General features: G+C 41.6%; 1 protein-coding gene across 2 annotated transcripts in view; it reads right to left on the reverse strand.

The window, feature by feature from the left end:
* The window catches only part of LOC115558705 (nuclear receptor ROR-alpha A), a 91732-nt gene that overhangs the window by 18816 nt on the left and 50318 nt on the right, over positions 1-22598 (reverse strand). Inside the window, exon 1 of one of the 2 annotated variants that reach the window (XM_030377082.1) lies at positions 18965-19220. The exons of the other annotated variant lie outside the window; for it this stretch is intronic. Within the exon in view, the coding sequence (XP_030232942.1) occupies positions 18965-18992 (28 nt within the window). The 5' untranslated portion in view covers positions 18993-19220. Of the gene's footprint in view, positions 1-18964; positions 19221-22598 lie in introns of those variants that run through there. 2 annotated transcript variants of the gene reach the window in all.

The following is a 22598-nucleotide window of genomic DNA, read 5'->3' on the forward strand; positions in this document are numbered from 1 at the left end:
TGGCCAAAACACACTGAAGATAAATTTTTAAATTACTAAAATTACTCTGGCGAACAGAATGTTGCAGCAGGCGAACAAAATAAAAAAAAGTATTAATTTATCTGCATCGAAACGGAATCGTTCTAGAGAGAATTGCGATGCATCGAAGAATCAATTATTTTTCCCACCCCTACTTTAGTCGTGATAGAATTAGGTGCAACACAAGACACCTTGTTGATGCTGCCCTCCAGCCATGCCACTGACATAGTGCAGTGGTATTCAATTAAAATTCAAAGAGATCCAGTAAGAGAATATTGTCTGCATGGAGTTAACAGCTAACCTAAATCAAATAAAGAAAGTTCAATAATATTTTAACAATGGATATAGTAAAGTTTTACCGTTGTTAATGTTTTAACGTAATAAAAAATAGATGTTCTTTCTCATTTTAAGTCAAATAAGGAATGCATTTGAAAATAATATGCATAACAGCCAGAGCCTTTAAAGAAATGTGCATCTCAAAATGAAGTGCCTAATTTTAGAAACATTTTAGAAAAATGTCTATTGCTCGAGTTTTCCTTCCTCTTCTTTTGTGAGGATTCCAGTACACACAGTGAACCAATTTTATGAACAATCTCAACACACTAACAATTGAACAGCTTTAACGCCTCCTTCCTTCTTCTTTCTCTTCCTTATATCCCACTCCCCCACTCTATCTCGTTCAGTGAGAGAACTGAGCGCTATAGCTTGACTTGCCAGGATTTTAAATCTAGGCTGGAATGGAGTCAGGGCAATTCTGATACACACATACAAAGGTTTATAGTATAACTTGTCATACAATGGGATGGACCTCATTGAGAGATGATTTATTTCAGATTCTTGTTTACACATTGAACAATGCTTCACACATAAAAAAACAGCATAGAGGAGAGTTCAGTTTGAACACGTGAAGGGGGAGACCCAAGATGGCCAGTGTCTCACCATAGCTACACAAGGACCACGCAGACGCTTAGACGCAGTCTTGAACCTGTTTTGGTTCTGCGTCGGGTATTAATGCGTGGACCAATTACAGCCCTTGTTGCTGCGTTGCCACGACGCAAGGTTAGAATTTCTGTGAGGCGCATGTCAGGCCCTTGCGGTGAACGCAAGGAGGGTGCGCAAGGACGTAATGGGACGGTAAAGCCCCTTGCGTTGCGTCGATGTGGAACCATAACTAAGCCTTAAGGCACTTGGCTCCCCTGGTCACCCCTGCAGAGCTAGTAGTCAGTGGCAGTGGCTGAAGGCAGAAGATTAGCCAGCATGCAGGCAAGAAGCTACGCTACCACAACAAGCTAGCTACCCTACTAAACTACTGCACTGAACGCATGACACACACACACACACACACACACACACACACACACACACACACACACACACACACACACACACACACACACACACACACACACACACACACACACACAAACATGATTTTGCATCTTTCAACGTTACCAATTGGCTGCTTTACCTTTGAGAAAAGGATTCATGTAATTAGACAGGCCCTTTTAAATTGCTTTTCTGTGTCGTTTATTCGGGAGTATTAACCATAAAAACACTCCAACTAACACCATAAGTCAGCAGCCTTTTACTGCTTGGAGATTCTAAATGTTAAACGCTGCTGTAATGACTGTTATTTCCATATGGAACATTTGACATTAGAGTTCTGGCTTCAGCAATCGTCCTGGTCTTAGTTTTCAAGATGTAAGCTGGAAGAAACAGACACATCTAGTTGTGGGCCAGAGAAGTAGAGGCTGGTTGATAGATTAACGCTTAACTGCACCACTCGTACACATATTTCCCACTGATTACCACACGACATACAAATTACCACAGCTTCCTTAATAAAAGCGCACGAGAACAATCTGACATGGCCCATATAATGGATCAAAATAAACACACTTTATAAAAGAAAATGTATTTAACAGGATGAGAACAGGGCTGGGCTCAACCAGGCGTGTTGCAGGGTGTTTGAAACATGGCAACGATACCAAAATGTAAAAATAGCCTAAAGTGATCTGTGTTGAGAGACGTTAACAGCATCCAGCGTCTGAATAAAACGGCACTCGACTGTGCTGGGGTTTGAATATCCATTACGTAACCGGGGGACACGCAGCCAGTCCGTGGCTGAGTGGACTCGCTGGGTACCACGCACAGGGGCAGGGGTAAAGATTGACTGAATGATTTGTTAGCCTGTTGACAGACTCACTGAACGACTGACTGGCTGGCGGACTGAATGGCCATGTATCACTGCTTGAATAACACCACACTGAGAATTGTGCTGAAATCACACCGATTCATTTCTCAACAGACTCACACTGTGAGTTAGTATATCAGCTTTCAGTTACTACATGCATTAAAACATTTGAAGGAAAGTTCTGGGTTGATCCCCAATGTACCCTCACCTGTGTGCAATCACCATAAAATGCTTAACAGCTGCCTGTATCTCAATGGCCCTTATCTGAATGGACTCACTTTGCATTCAGGCATCCTCAGGATGCCTGAATGCAAAATACAGTTTAATCCAGAACAGTTTAATCCAGGATTCCTGGATTAAACTGTGTTTAATGTGTTGAACTGTTAGCCATTACACAAGATAATGTGTATTGGGTAAAATGCTTTGTTTAGATTAGGGTTTGGGATGTTTACGCATGTGTGTATACATCATGTTATTTATTTGGTAGCATTAGTTTCTCTAATAATGCATTTGCCAGTGTGGAAATATAAAGTGAAAAAACACATACAAACATAGGGATATAACAATTTAAGATGAATGGCTAGTACTGTGATTGTTGTAGTAGCAGTAGTAGTATAGTAGTAGTAGTAATAGTAGTAGTTATAACGTAATGTTTGTTTGAAAATAACCCAACTGAATATTTATTTTATGCTGTTCTCAGACTTTGTTCGACTTTAACTTTAACCTAACATGCATCCAGTAGACCAACATCTCTTTGTAGAAGACTCACACAAGCAATCGTGCATCGAGCATCACTGAATAGTATGTTTAGTATTTGAGTAAAAAGAAACATCAATATCAGATAAAGATAGCCATCATACCACACACACAACCAGATGCGCACACACACACACACACACACACACACACACACACACACACACACACACACACACACACACACACACACACACACACACACACACACACACACACACACAGCTTTGACAGATCCACAGGTTCAGCTGTGGTACTATTGAGGTCGTGTCACCAGCACCAGTTCCCTACTCTGAGGATGCATTGTTTCCAGCTCTCTGTAGCTCACAGGCCTGCAGATCTCATGTCCCATGATCTCTAAATAGAATCCATTGCATTATTGATTCCCGCAGGATAGTCGCCTCCTTTTCCACTTGTGCCCTGTGATTCTGTTTGAACTGAACAAGCCCACACAACAGGGAGTCAAACGGAAGAGGTTAAACACTCAGAATAGAGGCACAAGATGAGAGTCAAACAAGGACTCAGTTCGGTAGCTGCTAGGAAACATTGAAATGCAAATAGGAGCTCTTCCCCCCATTGTGGTTTGTGATTTAATACGACTTTTTGAAATGTTTGACAGCAGAACACAAATAGAAGCAAGACGATGATAAGATAACAAGAGCGTCGTTCATTGCTATTGCCACTCTTTCGGTGCTACTATTGTATATAATGAGATTACTTTGTCGCAAGGTTATTTTTAAGACTAGAATGATAGTCTGATACCTCTTTTGGAATACTTTTTTCTGTTGCCCCTCCCTAAAGGAATTTGGTAGGTTAATAGTAGACCAGAGGGGGACAATAATGTTCAGCACAGCTATAATGAAATAAAGATAAACTCAGGGTACTTAAAACATCCCATCTTCAAAAACACAATGGAATTTGGAACCAAAGCACTTACATTTAAAACTCTCCAATATGTTCAAAATGTATCCCTTGTTTACTTGTGCTAGGCACCAAACAACCACTAATCCAGGGAACAGAAAGGCTGGACTTAGAGAACAAATGAAGTGTGTGGTTCCAAGACGTATGAAAGGAGTGAGAGGTGTGAGGAAAGCAGCTGGTGAAGGAGAGAAAAGGATGTGATAAAGGTGGAAGCCTAGAATCTATAACAAAGTATATAAAAATACTGTGTGTGTGTGTTGTGTTGGTGTGCATATGTGTGCGGTTATGTGTGTTTGCACATGTGTGGTTCTGGTATCGATTTACTTCTCTTTTGCCTCTAGGCCAGCCTAACAGAAACATGTATCCACAAATGACTACATGGTTATTTTCCACCAGTGAAGTGAGCTCAGAACAGAGAAGCGCAGAGCAGGGTTTGAGCCATGGCGGCTGAGAGAGAGCCATGTGACACAGTGAGAGTTAGATACAGAGATAAGACCAGGACAGAGATATAGAGGGAGACAGAGGGAGATAGAAGGAGAGAGAGAGAGAGAGAGAGAAAGACAGATAAGGAGACAACCATAGAAGATTTTATCAACAGATCACAGCTGATGGGCCACTTCCTGATTAGACACTAGAATTGTGTTTCAGAATAAGTATTTCACTGCAGTCAGTCAACAACAAGGCCCATAAAGGTTAAAACAAGAGGGATGACGAGACCTTAACAATCAAATCCCCCCCCCCAACATAATGTGTTATCTTATCTTAATACAATACAACATACTCATCATCCTGCATTCATCAGTGTTCCTGAAGTGCAATAAAGCACACACGCGCAAGACAATTGCGCAATGTTTTCTGGCGTGTGTGTTCTCTTGAATCACCGACTTTTGTAAACCATGTTGATGTTGGAGACAATGCTCCAGCAGAGATTAACCACCCACTGTTTTGGCGGAACCAGAGTAAACCATATGCAGCTGTAGTCACAAACGTTCAGCTAGGAAGGGCAAAATGATTGTGCCAGTGAATGAAGGACTCCTATTTGCATATATACAAATGTATACAGGCAATCAGAATAAAGATTATTGCATTTAATTTCCTCCCAGTATCTTTTTTACTCAGTGCTTAAAATGCAATCAAAGTTTCAAAATCAAGTTTCAAGTCAAGAATGCGATGGAAGAAATTAATACCCATGATCTTGTTGTTTATTAGACAACAAATATAATTGAGCAACAAACTTAGTTTGCATGCCGAGTCACACTGACACAAACACGCACAAAGACAGACACACACACTGACCTTTAATCCCAAAAGGGATACACAGTTGTTCATACAAAGACATGGCTACCACATGCGCAAAGACAGGTTAAACTAATATGTCTAACAATAAATCCAATACGTGTTTTAAATCAAATCTATTTATCCTCTATTGATTGAGCAAATATGCTAAGACATTGTTATTTTGGTCTCTCTGCCTCCCCTCGTTATAAATGTACATCAAATCCACCATAACAAGCCTCATTCTATCCTATGGAGCACTAATCCCTGTTGAATTATGGATTCAGCATAAACATCAAAGCTCACGTTACAATAAAGCTGCAGCTTGAAATTAGAGTTAATTTGAGACCTGCAATTATTTCTACGGCAAGCTCTAGATATATATCACTGTGGGCCTGCCATCCCCTGGGTCTGCGGCAGAAGAACATCATTAAGGAGAATCCTCAAGTAACTACCAACATCTATTTGGAAGCTAATCTGGCCCATCAGCATTTAAAAGCAGAGCAAAAACAATCAAGCTGTTGGAACCAGTAGGATACACATTGAGCAATACTGTACAATGGGCCCTACAGCTCAGTTTCAGACACATCATGGTTCAAAGGTGACAACAGTATTGTATGGCAGAATGACAGGAGTGAAGGACTTCTGCCTCCATGAATGAAGAGAGGTACTTTCTTATTTGAAAAATGTTAATGTAAGCAGAGTGGTTGAGGAAACAACATGCCTAAAGCAAGAAAAAGTCCTTCTCACACTACACTGTTAATAAAAACACACATTCAAATAACAGAGTACATGCTAATGCTCGCAGAAACACATACACATGGACACGCGCACACACACACACACACACACACACACACACACACACACACACACACACACACACACACACACACACACACACACACACACACACACACACACACACACACACACACACACCTAACAAGCTAGACAACACAAATAGCCTTGTTTACATTCCCCTTGATACACATCAAGGGGATCTTCCTCTTTAGATATACTTCTATTTCTAATATCCTGTCCTACCATGAACACAGCGTCACCGATGATAATATAAAATTAACAAAATAAGAAACCAACTCCATATGCTGTACTAAAACACAAACTGGAAAATATGAATGAAAGCAGATTTATATTTAATCGGTTTTATGTTTCAAAGTGCAAAGCTGTCCGAGTGATATGTTTTCTGTCCAGCAAAGAACAGATGGACTAACACAAAGTGCAAGTCCATTGTTGTCCAAAAGCATAAAAAAGCAAGTCACAAAGAGCTGTCAGGTTATGGTCCGCAGAATTCATCCTCATTATAAATTTGGCAATAATGCGATCTCCAAAAACATCTGTGTTTAGTGCCAGCGAGGCAGAGGAAGTAAACAAACTCCTGCCCAGGTGCAAGATCTTCCTTACACACAAATGTGCCATGCTGTCGCTTAACACAGACGCTTCAGCCAAAATCACAGACATAAAATTAATCATTCAGACGGATTCTGTGGAGCAAAGCAACAGGGTTGCTCGGTGACTTCTGCTTTTGGGCAATAATGGAATAAGTGTCGCTAGATTGACACAAAGACATTTGGTTTTGACTGGGATGTTGGCAATGATAAAAACAGAATAACACATTTTTGCTTTTAAAAAATACAGGGATGTTTTCGTAGGGAAGAGATTAAACAGGGTTATGGTTAGGGTAGGCAACCGGTAGGCAATATATTTTTGAAGCATTTTAGTAATATGTGCTGATTATCTCTTTCATCCCAACACCAAAAAAAAAACTGTCGGGCAATATTTCTGTTAAGAAGTGTATCCAACTAGCTCCAATTCAGGTTTAGAAGGCCATCATCACGCCAAATGGTGCTTTTCAATGTGGTCCAGCTCTCTTTCATTGCAAACAATGCAACACAGGTTGGCTGTACCACTTCAGCATGTCATTCCTTTTCACAAAAAAACATATAGTAATATCAAATACATAAAGCCACAAAGCCCCTGCAGAAAGTTGATAAACGAGTCGGGAGAAAATGGCCTTGAGCACGACTCTCAATTTTACTCAACGTGGCAGAAAGTCAACGTCTGAGAGGGTCTGGAATGATGCCTGGCCCTTTTTTGCCAGTCAGTCAGTCCCTGGCCCAGACTCACGACTCAGAGAACCAAGGAGTCAATCATCAACGCTTCAAACACTTCACACTGTTCAATTGAAGTTCAGATGAGGTTTCCACTAAGCCCTCGAGGTGACACGAATGTTGTTGTTCTTTCGTGCGTATGTTTTATAATTTAGTGTAATTAGTACATTTTTGGGTACCCTTTAGTGAAAGTGAGTTGCCGTGTGATTGGCAGGCAAACCACTTAAGTGTTAGAAATGGAGGAGAACAAAAGGGGAGGTCTTTAGATAGATACATAGAGAGATAGATTATAGATAGTTAGATCAATTACAGATTAATAAATAGATTATAGATTTATTATAGATTATTATCGCCATCTATAATATTGTGGCAGCCATTGAAAAACTCCAGACAATCAGGTAAAAAATGATGCTCTTGATTGAAGAGAGCAAGAGCGTAAACAAGAATCTGGTTGGAAGTAAAGGAAGATTCTGCCAGATTCTATGGGAAAAGCCTTCACTGCAGTTCCTGTTAATCTTTTAACATAATTACGCAGTACTATCTTATATATAACTGATATGATTGCTTCACAGATTGCTACACTCTGCTCAGGCAACCGCCATTGTATCTCAACTCCGCCAGACTGTGGCGCTCCTTGTTTCACCGTCAGTCAAGAGGCTTTCAACGTGCTCGAGGACAGATCGATCATCACGAGGAAGGCAATGTGAATTGTGAACTTGCGAGATCATGATGGTACCAAGAAGAGACTAGTTATTGATAGTCTGCAGTGCTCAGATATGGTTGTCTTTGATGCGTCGTATAGTGAGAGAGAGAAGAAATAAAGAGAGAAAGAAACTTGTTCTTGACACTCTGAAACCGCAAACTCCTGCCATCCAATCCCTGTTCGACCCAATCATTCTGATTTCCAATGTCAAAATCTTTGTCGAGATCGGTGGCTTGTGGTGAAAAACAAAGTTCCCCTTGTAAACATTTCAGAGGCGATATGGAATAAACCGCTAGATGTAATGTTGATAGCGTTGTCAACAGCAGGCTGACGACACCACTGTGTTGCAACAGACACTCTTTGCTGTGACTGAGATGACATGAAAGATTGGTCACAGTCGGGGATGTATCATCGTTCCTGAGTCCTCAGGTGACTGCCAGTGTCAGAGCTGCTGTCTGCTAGGGCTGGCATCAGTGACGGGCTGATAAAAAGGAGCGGAATCAGACCCAGTCGTAGGAGGCCTTTTGGTGACAACACTGTCAGGGGTGGAAGTTTTGTGTGTGTGTCCCAGCATTGACGTGTGTTGTGGGGGTTGTAACTCGGGTGGGTGCCTGAGGTCTGTTGAGGCAACATGCTTCGGCATTGTTTTCCTTAATCCGGTAACAATGTCCCAAACTATTTTTTTGGGGGGATTTTCAGTGATTTATCAACCAACCATACAGCCAATGTGGGCAACACTCTCGACTGCAACAAACATTTCAAAAGAAGAGCAATAATGAGATTTCAATGCATCTTAGAATCAAAGTTATGCTATGCTAGCTGTAGGCTGAAACTGAGGGGTTTGCGCATGCAGCCACCCGACGTCAATGCACCAATTAGTGGTCCACAACATCTCATGGCACCTTCACTAGGTCGCAGTGATGTTGCAGATGCAGGGTGTTGCTTACAGGCTGCAGATGCCTGGGCATGTTTAGGTCTTTAGAGTTGTGATGTAGCCGGCTAGAAAACAGTAGCTTCTTATCTTTGTCACAAGTTTTAAGCTTAAGTGCATCACAATTAAAGCTCATGCCAAAACCAACAAAACATTCAGAAATGTTTGGTCGGCAGACACCGTAGACACACATTCACACCTACCCACCCATGCACACACACACATTCATTAATCTGCACGTATTTGAAGTGTTAGGATTCTGTGCTAGCTTCTGCTGTAAATACAAGGACATGGCTATTCGCGGCTTTAAGGCTTGACCATAAACAATACATAATATATAGTGCAGAAACAAACATCTTTTGTGTGCTTATATCAATTGTTAACGAAACAGCACACATTCATGTTCTATTTCGTAGTGAATTGGATTTGCATAAATTTGCATCACCATGAAAGTGGTTACTAGTTAATCTTAGCTGCGTGTGACTAAGAGGAAGCAAAACTCCTTGTGTCATAGTCCAAGTCAGGGATGGGCAACTGGCGGCCCGCGGGCAACTGGCGGCCCGCGGGCATCCTCACTCAGTGCGGCCCGCATCCTCACTCAGTCAGGCCCGCACATAATAAAAAAAAAAAGAAAAGAATAATAATAATTGATCGAGTTACAGAAAACTCGGTCAAGAAAGATGAGAAGAATTCATAGAATTCAAAGGCAAACCCATGCGTCTAGTTTGCTTAGAAGCGATATCAGTCATTAAAGATATCCACTTAAGTCGCCACTACAACTACTACAACTGCTTGTTGGGTTTGAGTTCATTGAGTTGTTGCACTTAATGTTGGGCCACTGTTTTTCAGTTTTTTGACTTCATTGAATGATGATGTATGTGAGCCCTTTGCACTGATACAAATACTGACCATTCATGTGGCTGTTTGAGCATGGAAAACATGAAATGAATGTATGTTGGTTCAATTAACATACCGTACATAGGTTATGATTCTGGATGATTTTTTAGGTAGTGGCCATCCCCAAAATGCACCAGAATACAGGAAATCATATCTACCAAATTCAAAATTGTGTAGCTTCTCTCAGCTCACGTTTAGTTGAAGTGTGCAGTCATGTGGCCCTCCGATGGTTATGATGAAAAATGTGGCCCTCTTTATCATGAAAGCTGCCCATCCCTGGTCCAAGTCCACAATGAACAAATTGTACATTAAGTGGAAAATATCGTAATTACCAACAAACACGAAAAAAGTGAGTATTCCCTTAGATGTATGTTTTGATAGGAGCCGGGCCACGTGGCAGCTGCTACAGAACTGTATTCACCTGAGAGACAGTAATCATCTGCAGCTTAAGACAATCTTGCTTTCCATGAACAGTAACTTTTTAATCAGTGGCTTAAAAACCCTTTAACCCTTCATTTGAAAATGTTGTTAAACATTTGTTAAAAATGTAAACTAATCTGAATCAATATACCCTTAATAGCAGTTCAAAGGGTAACAGCATTGAGCACAACCCAGAAAGTAATGCCTTTAGAGTAGGTTCATATAGACGTATCAAAATATTTAGCTCATACTGGAGCTAGAGTAGAGGTACCCCCTAAACCACTTGAATCCCAAGTGTGAGTGCAATCATCCATAAACATGAGATAACAAAGACTTATCCCACTGTCGGAGAGTGCTTTACACAGTAGTGGTGAAATGGTGGTAATTTGAGCTGCTGAACAGCTTCAGTTATGGTGGAAATGTGTTTAGTAATCCAGCCCTAGTAAATACAAGAAATATGTGCAACAATGAAGTAGCCAATGATTATGCAAACAGGGCAGTGCTTGCATGCTTCTTTGGATTTGGCATTTTAGATCACTGAATAGAAACATCCATAATAACCATTTCTGAAATTCAACATTTAAAAAGAGAAATAAAGAGTTTGATTTACTTGACTTGAACAATCTGATGTAAGTTGAATAAGTCGCTGTCTTCTACCTATTCGTCAACCTTCTCCAATACTTGAATATGACACAGAGGCACAGGACATATTAAACATTTACACAGAGATGGATTTCCATTCATTTGTATTACACACAATGCCACTGGCTTGAGGCTAAGCCATGCACTGAACACACTCGTTTGTTTGATTGCTGTGTGGAGCCGTCAAGCCTGTAATGTATACAGTATAGAACAAATACACACAAACGCACACAACTATAGGTAAACAATGATTACCGTCACTGCTGAGCAAACAAGACAAGACAAATCTAGAAAGGACACAGTTGGTCAAATGAAAGGAAAGCCCATACATTACTTTAATGAATATGATGTCTGTTTTGCTGTCAGCTCGCTTTAAGCTTATGCATGATGATGCACACAACAATGCCTCCTTGACACACGCCCCAAAGCTCTACGTTTCATCCTTATTGCTTTATGATTATCTTCAATCAACACAGTATCTGGTTATTTCTTTGATCCATCCAGTTCCATCTAAACCTTTTATCTTCCCTCTAATTTAATCTTTTCCCCTTTTCTGTCTTTACTCAAGTCTTTTTCTTTTTGTGCCTATCCACACAGATTTGTGTGCAAACTTAACTTATTAACTTATTGTCCTCCGTTTTCCATGTCGATGCTTTGCTTGTCCCTAAGCATGTTAGGGACAAAACAAGCATCACATGTGATTGTTCAGCATCTCCTTCAATGCTGGTTTCTTGGATGAGTAGTCACATGCAGGATCAAGCCATTTGTTTCTCGCCAATAGGTTCCCAATGTTCCACAAATACCCTGAACATGAGACTAATGGGGACTTTGTTAAAAACTTTTTGGTCCAGCTGGTCAGAAATTAAATGAGATTTAAAGAAGAGTTATTTTGAATATTGTAAACCTTTCCTCATCAAGAAATGGACAAAATAGGGATATGTCTACCTTATAATTCAAGCATGCACCATATGGCACAACAAAAAATAACACCCTTCTCAGGAGACTAAATCAGTTTCTATCAAATTTTGACAGCAAACATGTACATTGTTACTGTATTTTACACGACTGTAGTGACCATAAGCTCCAGATGGCTGATGTGTGGCGTGAGAAGGAGAGAAATATGGAATGACACATGGAGTACAAAAACACAGTTTAGTTAGTTCACACTATTAGCAGATGAATCAGACTAAGCAGTCTAATAATCCAAATCTGGTATCTTAGCTTAGTGACGCTATCAAAGCCTCTAACAGATGTTATAACCAGGGTCTACAGTGTAATCCTAGAACTCAAACCAGTCCAACTCCCTTTTCTAATTGGTTTCTACTGCTGATTTAGCTAATAAGACTTTTACAAGTTACTGATGCAGGTTTCAGGTTTCCGATTGAGATCAAACACGCATCTACCTGACCAGCGAATATTATCACTTCTGTCCAGTTGTATTTTAATATTCACAACATGGTTGTCCTTGGCTAATAATGTGTCAAATATGATTTGACATATTATAGACCCATCGTTGACAAATGTTTACTAATTTATCACATTTTTTTCTTATAATATTCAGCTCACATTATATAAATGGCTGAATGATGATGATATAAAAGCGGATTTTCTAAATAATAAGCCTGCATACCCTTCTTAGTTCCCTAAATATGAGATAAGAAGGGAGATGAGCATGTTGTTTAGCTAATACTATGCCCATCATGATGCATAATTAGTGGAAGCAGCCAGCGAATACTAATGAGACAAGAAGAGTCAAGACCGTTATAAGATGCACCATCCGTTACCTTGTTTACTCTAAAATGCTAAAGCTGGTTCAAACAAATTCCCAGAAGGATAAATTATCCGAATCCCAACACTGGAAACAGGAAAAACAACATATATCTGAGACATGATCAAAGACATTAAAGTTGTCGTCATCCACAGTGACTTAAGATCGGAAGGTTGATAGCGACACGCTTATGTCACCATCAAACCGCCTCTAATATTTCAAGCTGCTATCCCGGTTGATTTGGTCTTTGAATGATAGTATGATTACAGCCCGCAACCTGAAATGAGTTTGACACCCATGGGATTGCCTGAGGATAATTGCCTCGCAAGTAAATCTAAAAAGAAAATAACTTATATCAACTGTGAATCAACATGTTCAACCTTGCATTGTAGGATCCGACCAATATATCGGTGGCGATAATATCGGTGGCGATTAAATCGGCCGGTATTTGGGTTCTAGAGTTCAATCTACTGGTTTTTCCACCGTTAAAGGGCTGCTTTTCTCCTTTAATAGCACACAATAAACCACATAATTTGCATGCTTAGTGTCACCGGATATCTGAAATCAATCAAGGTTCTCCCCAATTTTAATTTAACTGGGGCGGGGTTTTCCTATATTCCAGGGTTCTATGTCCTCCAGAATTAGATGAGATTTAGATGGGAATTAAAGTAGTAGCCAAAAGATTATTCGCCGGTGCGATTGAAATTATCAGTAGTAACATTTCAGCCTACAAAGTTTCAGACAGTTTCTTGACTTGTAAATTATTTACAATAATATTGTAAATAAGGAATGTGTATTTGGCATCGGACGCGATCCAGAATTTGATGACAAAACTTGTCAGGTTGGTTTGCGATGTACTGTTTGAAGTAGGGCTGTGACGATAAGCGCTTCACCGCAATATTCTATTTTCGTCTACATCATTCAATATTTATTCACACAGTACAGAGACAAAAAAGACAAGCATTAAGGAAAAAGTTGGGTGTTCGATTCATGTGCTAATAGCGAACACACTTCTTCTATGTGGTGTTGCCCATGAAGTTGACGGTCCCCGCAGCAAAAAGTCTTGTCGCCTGTGTGAGCACATTTTTGTTTTGAGCAAGACGCGAAGGGGCATCCGGGGCATTCAGACATGGCAGTAGGCCACATTAGCAGAAAAGGTATCTGTCCCTTATCTATGGTCAGATCTAAGGATGGACCACCCTGAGGCACTGGCCAGACTTTGCAGCACCATAGCTGCCTCAGGTAAGGGTACAACCTCAGGCCGGCAGCGACAGTTGGGAGCTTTTGCGAGAGGAGCGAAATACCAACTTGACAGCAATCAGTGGTGAGCGCTTATTGACAGCGTCACCCACTATTTACTAGAAGAATCGGTTCTATTCCGTACCGTTCTGGAGCCAGCGTTCAAACAGTTTGTAAAGACCTCATTCATTGACCGAAGACACTGGAAGGGAAACCCTGTAGACAACGTCAAAGAAACTGAACTTTTGTAGGGAACAGTTCTAAGTCCACTGTGATATTCTCCCCAGGCACGTTACTTGACAATGACTTAGTTATTCAATAAATGACATGACTTAGTTATTCATAGTTCAAACTATTTTCTACTTTCTTGAAATTGACGGTTAATGATTAACTATGGCCTTGCTAAATCGTTTAAGAAACCAATAAGCCAATTGTTTGTTTAAGTCAGGCTCAAATGGAAACACTACTTTTGGTGCTGTCAGCACAGAAGAGAGATTTGCCTCCAGGTCTTACATGTCTGCTAGGTCTTTATTTCCATTCTTAACACTAAGCCAAACCAAATAGTTGTTTTCCTAAACCTAACCATGTATTTTCTCATGACTCAATGTCAAGTCTCAAGTCCCAAGCTCTGCCATGTTACGAATAAAAAGTCAGTATAATTTGAATAACTTGGAAAGTGACTAGTGATCAAACTAAAAGTACTAGGCCCTTTTAAATGAGTGACTAGTTCATTCTGGTTGAATAGAACCATTCTGGGTTCAACAGTTCCCGCCATCTGAGTCCTGGTAAGGTTACGGGAGCAGAGCAACATCCCTCCATGCACCTACAGCTGAACATACTCATACACACCTGTGTGTGTATGTGTGTGTGTAGGGATGAGTGAGTGAGTGAGAGTGAGTGAGTGAGAGAGAGCACAATAGAGAGAGAGAGAGAGAGAGAGAGAGAGAGAGAGAGAGAGAGAGAGAGAGAGAGAGAGAGAGAGAGAGAGAGAGAGAGAGAGACTGGCTCAAGGCACAGCGGGTTGTTCCAGGACAACATGACGGGAGGGAATGCACTGACGAGCGACCAACCTGCAACCCCAACTCACCCCTCTCTCTCTCCCTCTCCCTCTCCCTCTCCCTCTCCCTCTCCCTCTCCCTCCCTCCCTCCCTCCCTCCCTCCCTCCCTCCCTCCCTCCCTCCCTCCCTCCCTCCCTCCCTCCCTCCCTCTCTCTCTCTCTCTCTCTCTCTCTCTCTCTCTCTCTCTCTCTCTCTCTCTCTCTCTCTCTCTCTCTCTCTCTCTCTCTCTCTCTCTCTCTCTCTCTCTCTCTCTCTCTCTCTCTCTCTCTCTCTCTCTCTCTCTCTCTCTCTCTCTCTCCTATCCCCTCCCGCCAGGGTACAGTTAACTAATCTCCTCACCCAAAGCCTGCTGTAATCCTATGGCATATCTTTGGCAGCTAATTGCCTCTTGAAGTGTTTCGACATAGACCAGGAATTTAAATCAGACACACACACCTACATGCAGAAGCACAAGCTCACACACAACCAGACTCTCAGAATGATGAAAGCACCAGGCCAATCAATGCCTACCTGGATTCAATAAGTGTACTAAGTGTTAAAGGAGTTTGGAAGCATCCGGCTCACAATTTCCAGTTTTTCAGGATAGACAAATATATCACAATTTGAACAAATGGTGAGTGACCTCACAGCATATGTTTACAACCGCACACAATATGCTATACCAACATGTGTTGTTATTGCAAGCAGATGGTATGTTTAAAAATGACATAAACGGCTTTATGTCTTAAGTATCCGCTGATACCAATACTGATCTTATCTTTAATTAAAAGGCAGAATAATAGGCTAGCCCATTTACTTACTTTGTCAAATATTAATAAATACATAGACACATGGACGAATTGCAAGCCCGTAGTTGTAGTGGTCCTGTGGATCTGCGTCCCATTGAAAAGTCAGTTCTGAATTGACAACAAACTAAACTAACTATTGGCTTTGATATCACATCATAAGGAGTTGGGTGAGAAAGAAAAGGATTAGTTTCGGAGCTAAGCATAGACTCCAGCCTTCGCGCATCCCTAATTCATACGGAAAACTATTTGTCATCAGTGGAAGTGTGTAGGGAATCATACTCATTAACACATCACAAGTGAGAGTATGAAGATGCCAGATATAATTGATTTCAAGGTTGGCTAAAATGTAAGGCAGCTTGCTTTGAAAGATGTATTTTGAGGAGAATACAAGGTTAAAGCAGCCCTTCTAATAAATGACTATCACAATGTCACCTTGGCCCTTTAAACTTTGTATACCAAGAATTCCTTTTTGACTCTTACAGGGGACCGTACCCTTCTGTTAAAGAGTGACCGTTTGGAGGGAGAGGTTGAACTACAGCTGGCTTCCGTCCAGGCAAAGGTAGATTTACCAGTCCGTCCATATAAAATATGCATATATGAATAATGGGAGTTTAATGTCTGGTAGTTACATCACTGATACTTTTTAATGGTCTCCAGGCATCACTGCATGGGAGTATGAACTGGAAGGCAACATGAATGGCATGACAATGTTTTCGGAGGTCATTTGTAATGATTTGGGGTAGGGATGGGTAACGATCATCGAATAGTCGAATAGTCGGAGTAACGTAGAAAATCGAATAATGAATGCGACTATCGTTATTAAATACACGGCTCTTCTCAATGCTGTTGAACTCTTCGTTCACTTGCATGGGCCTTCACAACTTCCAGTGGTGAATCATTTTTTGATAATTCCTCTTTGCCAAGCATATAATGACCAATGTCAAGGAAAGTGGATTTATTTTTTTCTGTCGTATCACTCTGCAAGTAGTCCGGTAACTTCAACCCCAGCGTCCTCGGTTGCTAAGCGACACAAACGTCTTTGGCAGACTATTTCTCTGCTGATCAACACTACGAATGCTGGTAACAAATCGTTATTTTTTTGGTCATAGTTCCTATATGCTAAAGACGTGTCTAGTTCACCGTCATGCAGGCTGTGTTCAGTAAAATAAATAACGATCTGTTTTCGCGAATGTAGGCCTATCTGCCTAAGCCCAAGTTGAAATCATTTTGATGTTGAATGTTGATGGCGCAGTTGTTGAAATAAACTGATTGATTTCATACAACTCATAGAAGCCTCTCCCTGTGTCATTGTGTGTGCGTGTATATGAGGTGCGTGCGTGGGGGGTTCTTGATTGACTGATTTTAGAATATTATTAGAATACTTCTCAGCGAAAATCAAATGGGATTTTTGTCCGAAATGCCCATCCCTAATTTGGGGGAGGAAGTGCAGGAAAACGCCTGCCTTTCAAACACTTTGGCGGGTTGAGAAAATACGCACTGAGCAATTTTAAAAGTAAGAAAAACAGTAAAGGCTAGGCACGCCAGAAAGAAAGAAAAGAGAGGCAATAAAGAAATGATCAAGCTAGAATGACAAACCAAGTGTGGGCAACAGTTACAGACAGTGATACCGGTATGTAAGAGCATTTTCGGTTGCAAATGTATTTTTAACTGACATGTGATCAACCCAATTTTTTTTACAGGGGAATACACAGTATGAGAGGCTGGGTCATTGCTTCTCGTGCATCTTTGCTTTGGTGGTTTTATCGCAACCATGTTGCTATTCATGCTTCTGCATGAATGTGCAGGTGTGCTTGTTCACCGGCAAGCAGGTGCCACAAGACACAGTTTAGAATATCAATTCAATTTTTTTTTTAACATTTAAAAATATTTTGAAAAATCTTGGCATTATTGAAGAAACTGACAGAAATATACACTATTGTCTATTTTTGAGCTACAACTTCATTAATAAATTAATTCAATAAATCACAACCCGAAACATAGAACATATTGTAAAACAAAATGAGGGCAGTGCTCGACACTCTATGGGAAATAATTTCAAAAAGATATCTGTTGCTCTATAGAAAATCATTTCAAACAGCTCTTTTGCTGTGGTTGATCTCCGCATCCCCAGGACTGTGAGATGACTCCACTGTGTTGGGATTCCATTCAAATCGCGGCACAACCTGACTAATATATATACGGCCTGGTTATAACGGTCTGCGAGACACGAGCATCGTGTTTGTTTGTGATTGAGTGTGAGTGTGAGTGTGAGTGTGAGTGAGTGTGAGTGTGAGTGTGTGTGTGTGTGTGTGTGTGTGTGTGTGTGTGTGTGTGTGTGTGTGTGTGTGTGTGTGTGTGTCCGTGTGTGAGTGTGTGTTGTCTTAGTAGAAGTCCATATGAAAAATGAATGCAGTTTAAAAACATCTTAAGTTCGGCAAGTGCTGTAGGCCTACTGTATACAGAGATATAAAATGAATACAAAATGTCAGTTATAAGAAAACAATCACCCTTTCATGTGCAAATTTTACATTCAAAGTTTGAATGTAGACCGTGGCCATATACCTTGATAAGACTTCATTACAAATACCAATAAAGCAATATCTAACACTCAACAAACATTGACCATCAAACAGAATTGCAAACTTCCCAACAATCAGACAAATAGAATTACACCAAACATGACATAGCATAGGCCTATGTCTATACGTTCTTACCAATACACTGTATTTAATATATTCGAATCACTGGAAGGCCGTGTGGTCCCAGTGAGAGATGTGTTGTGGTATAGGCAAACTGTCATTATGTCATGAATGTTGTTGGAATGACTTGCATTTACAGTAAATAGTTGTCATGCCATTCTGTAATGTCAGGACATGATCATATAGTGCTATATAAATAAAATAAATATGTTTGGTTGCTATGCGTAGGCTACCAAAGTGAGGTTGCATGCAATGTTATTAATATCTTATACACTGTGATACAGTATGTTTCGATCGATTATGCCAACGCTTCGGGCGGTGTTGTAGGCGCGTGTGCAATTTAGAGCCTGCCAATGAAACTCGATATTTGGATTGCGAAATCAATGTGATTGCATTTTCAGAAAAAAAAAAAAACTAAAATATAAAAACAACGCCCGGCCAAAACACCTTTTACAACACGCAGCGCATCAAAACACAATAAAAAAACAAAGCAACAAGGCAAAAACATCTACCCGTCTCTTACCTTTCATGGCTGAAATCACAAAATACATCGTTAAAGTCCAGGTCCATGAGAAAGAGGCCCAGTCACGCAAAGACTCCGTTAAGTTCCCTCTCTAGATCTCGTTCTTTATAGAACTCTCTCAGTTCTTGTGCGTGTGCTTGTGTGTCTGAGTTTGTGTGTATCCTTTTACTGAACGCTTTCTCTCAGTTGTCTGCTCGCTCAGAACCTCGCAGCTAAACAGCATGAGAATCCTCGTGACCGGGACGGCTGCAGACGGCCCGCCCCCGACCCCGCCCACCCAGATGATTGACGGCGCAGGGAGCCAAATGAAGTGTTTCACATGGAGCCGCTCTGTCAGGCCGCTCGTGTGAGCGCATTGAGAGCGTCTGAAAAAACAACATCTCGTTTTTCCGTTTGAATTAAACTGACAAAACAGCAGCTATTCATATAAAATATTTACGCATGTTTAACCTACACAGGCCTTGAGAGAGAGAGAGAGAGAGAGAGAGAGAGAGAGAGAGAGAGAGAGAGAGAGAGAGAGAGAGAGAGAGAGAGAGAGAGAGAGAGAACAATAATTCACATTTTCTGAACTTGTTTCATATATTACATATAAGTTGCAACACTGTGATCTTCACTTATTATTATTCTATGGCATTAAAAATCTCCCAAAGGTCACAGAACGTAATGGAAATGGTGAATGTGTCCCCAACCAACCAGAATGCAGGGTGGCGTGTTCCAGAGTGCAGTGGCATTTACTTTGTGCGGTTTGCTAATTGCCCCCAACATCATCCGTTAGTCCCCAATGGGGTTCACGACCTTGGACGTTGTGCAACCTTCAGTTACACGGTTACCTGGAACCCCAACACGACAATCCAAATATTAGTTCATAGGGAAACATTTTCTACATTGTGCTTGGCCAAACTTATTCAACTCCATGGATGATATGAGGAATATAAACAGATGAGTTATTAAAGTCTACAGATGATATGAATATAAACAAACTTATTGAACTCCACAGACAATATAATGAATATAAACAGACTGGTCCTGTTTAAATCTGCCTCTTTAGGAACGGAACAACTAATACCGTGGAAACTCCTCCAGAATGAGGAACAATAATCACTGTCACCTGTGGCAAATGGCTCTCTTAAGAACCACACTTTACAGCCATCTGCCTAGTCTTTTTTCTCTCCCTCTCTCTCTCTCTCTCTCTCTCTCTCTCTCTCTCTCTCTCTCTCTCTCTCTCTCTCTCTCTCTCTCTCGTGTTCTCTCTCTCTCTCTCCCTCTCCCTCTCTCTCTCTCGCTCTCTTGTGTTCTCTCCCTCTCTCTCTTGTGTTCTCTCTCTCTCTCTCTCTCCCTCTCTTGTGTTCTCTCCCTCTCTCTCTTGTGTTCTCTCTCTCTCTCTCTCTCTCTCTCTCCCTCTCCCTTTCCCTCTCTCCCTCTCCCTCTCTCTCTCTCTCTCTCTCTCTCTTGTGTTCTCTCTCTCTCTCTCCCTCTCCCTCTCTCTCTCTCTCTCTCTCTCTCCCTCTCTCTCTTGTGTTCTCTCTCTCTCTCTTGTGTTCTCTCCCTCTCTCTCTTGTGTTCTCTCTCTCTCTCCCTCTCTCCCTCTCTCTCTCTCTCTCTCTCTCTCTCTCTCTCTCCCTCTCTCTCTCTCTCTCTCTCTCTCTCTCTCTCTCTCTCTTGTGTTCTCTCCCTCTCTCTCTTGTGTTCTCTCTCTCTCTCTCTTGTGTTCTCTCTCTCTCTCTCCCTCTCCCTCTCTCTCTCTCTCTCTCTCTCTCTCTCTCTCTCTCTCTCTCTCTCTCTCTCCCTCTCTCTCTTGTGTTCTCTCTCTCTCTCTCTCTCTCCCTCTCCCTCTCTCTCTCTCTCTCTCTCTCTCTCCCTCTCTCTCTTGTGTTCTCTCTCTCTCTCTCTTGTGTTCTCTCTCTCTCTCTCTTGTGTTCTCTCCCTCTCTCTCTTGTGTTCTCTCTCTCTCTCTCTCTTGTGTTCTCTCTCTCTCTCTTGTGTTCTCTCCCTCTCTCTCTTGTGTTCTCTCTCTCTCTCTCTTGTGTTCTCTCCCTCTCTCTCTTGTGTTCTCTCTCTCTCTCTCTTGTGTTCTCTCTCTCTCTCTGTCAGAGAAAAACAAAAAGGAAGGGTCCTCCCACCTTCAATGCCAAATGGAAAAATAAACAGGCCGCAAACAAAACGCATATTTTGTAATAAGCCGATGGTGTGTGTTGTGGCGAACTGGCTGGGGGTGGGGTTGTGCGAGGTGTCCCTCTAGATCCCCAACAACGAAACAATCAGGAACCAATGTTGGGGTGAGTTGAGGGCGCTCTGTCCTCAGAGACAGGAGGAGGCCATTCAGGGTCATGGATCTCCCTCTCCCCCTCTGTTCTCCTCTTGCCTCCCTCCATTCCACATCAACCCCCTCCCCTCCTCGGGGTCCTGTGTCTGAAAGTGTGCTTCTTTCACTCTTCATTCACTCTTCATTCACTCTTCATTCACTCTTCTTTCACTCTTCATTCACTCTTCTTTCACTCTTCTTTGTCTGTTTCTGTCTGGCCTGTTTTTCTGTTGTTGTTTTGTCACCTCCTTTTGTGACACTTTGTTTTCCCTCTCGCTCTCCCTCGCTCTCTCTTTCTCTCTCAGCTCATCTTGAACTTGTCATTCATCCGCTCATCCCACTGGCTTACTACAACAGGTTTAAAGTACCATGTAGGTTCAAGGCTAGTGAGCATGTTGTATCACCCAGACTGAACTCAAACGTTGTATGTTGTATTTCATTTGCGTCTCATGTTGTCTTTATGTTCCTTTTTTGAAGATCACTGAAAATGTCAAGTTAGCATCAACAGGATAACTGTTTTCCCACACAATCTCTTTTCCTTCTAAAGTGTATCATTCCATTCCAACATGAAGCATGACGCTAAAAACATCTTATGTCTGTATGCCTCATCTAAGTGGTGTACACCACATTTTCAGCTCGGAAACCAGACAAATCTGCAAGCTTGTGTTTTATTTGCTCTGGCATATGTGTGTGCCCCCCCCCCCCCCCCCCCCTCCTGTTCAAACTGATTTCCAGCCGCGTAATCAACGTTTCAGATTTATCTATCACAAAATGATTAAATAGTAAGAGCAATTGAGAGAGCAAGAAACAAGCAGGCTGCTGTGAAATATAGCTGGAAGGAAAAACACATCAACCATACAACTGCACCCGCTCCCCTCCAACCCTTTCCCCCCAACCAACCCGCCCACATCCTAATTACCTGGCAACCTGTCCCCTTATGCCCCCGTCCCCCTCCCCCACCTGTACCCCATCTGCCCCCAGAATGGCAAACCTATCTCTCAACCAAACAGGCTGATGAAGAAAGCTCCATGCTGGTAAGAAGTAGGCCAGCCTATAATTGCTCCAATAAGTAGCCGTGGTGGAACACTGGAGGATCGTATCCCTCTTCACCGGCTACCCCACCGCACCTGTGACAGGACACGGCTTGGCTTAGTTAGTAGGTCAAATAAATGATGTTTTCCAATGGAGTGAGTGGATCTTAATGTTTGTGTGTGTGTGTGTGTGTGTGTGTGTGTGTGTGTGTGTGTGTGTGTGTGTGTGTGTGTGTGTGTGTGTGTGTGTGTGTGTGTGTGTGTGTGTGTCTCTCTCTCTCTTTCTCTATCTATTGTTTCT

This window comes from Gadus morhua, chromosome 14 (genome assembly GCF_902167405.1).
Source record: "Gadus morhua chromosome 14, gadMor3.0, whole genome shotgun sequence".
NCBI classification, from domain to species: Eukaryota; Metazoa; Chordata; class Actinopteri; order Gadiformes; family Gadidae; genus Gadus; species Gadus morhua.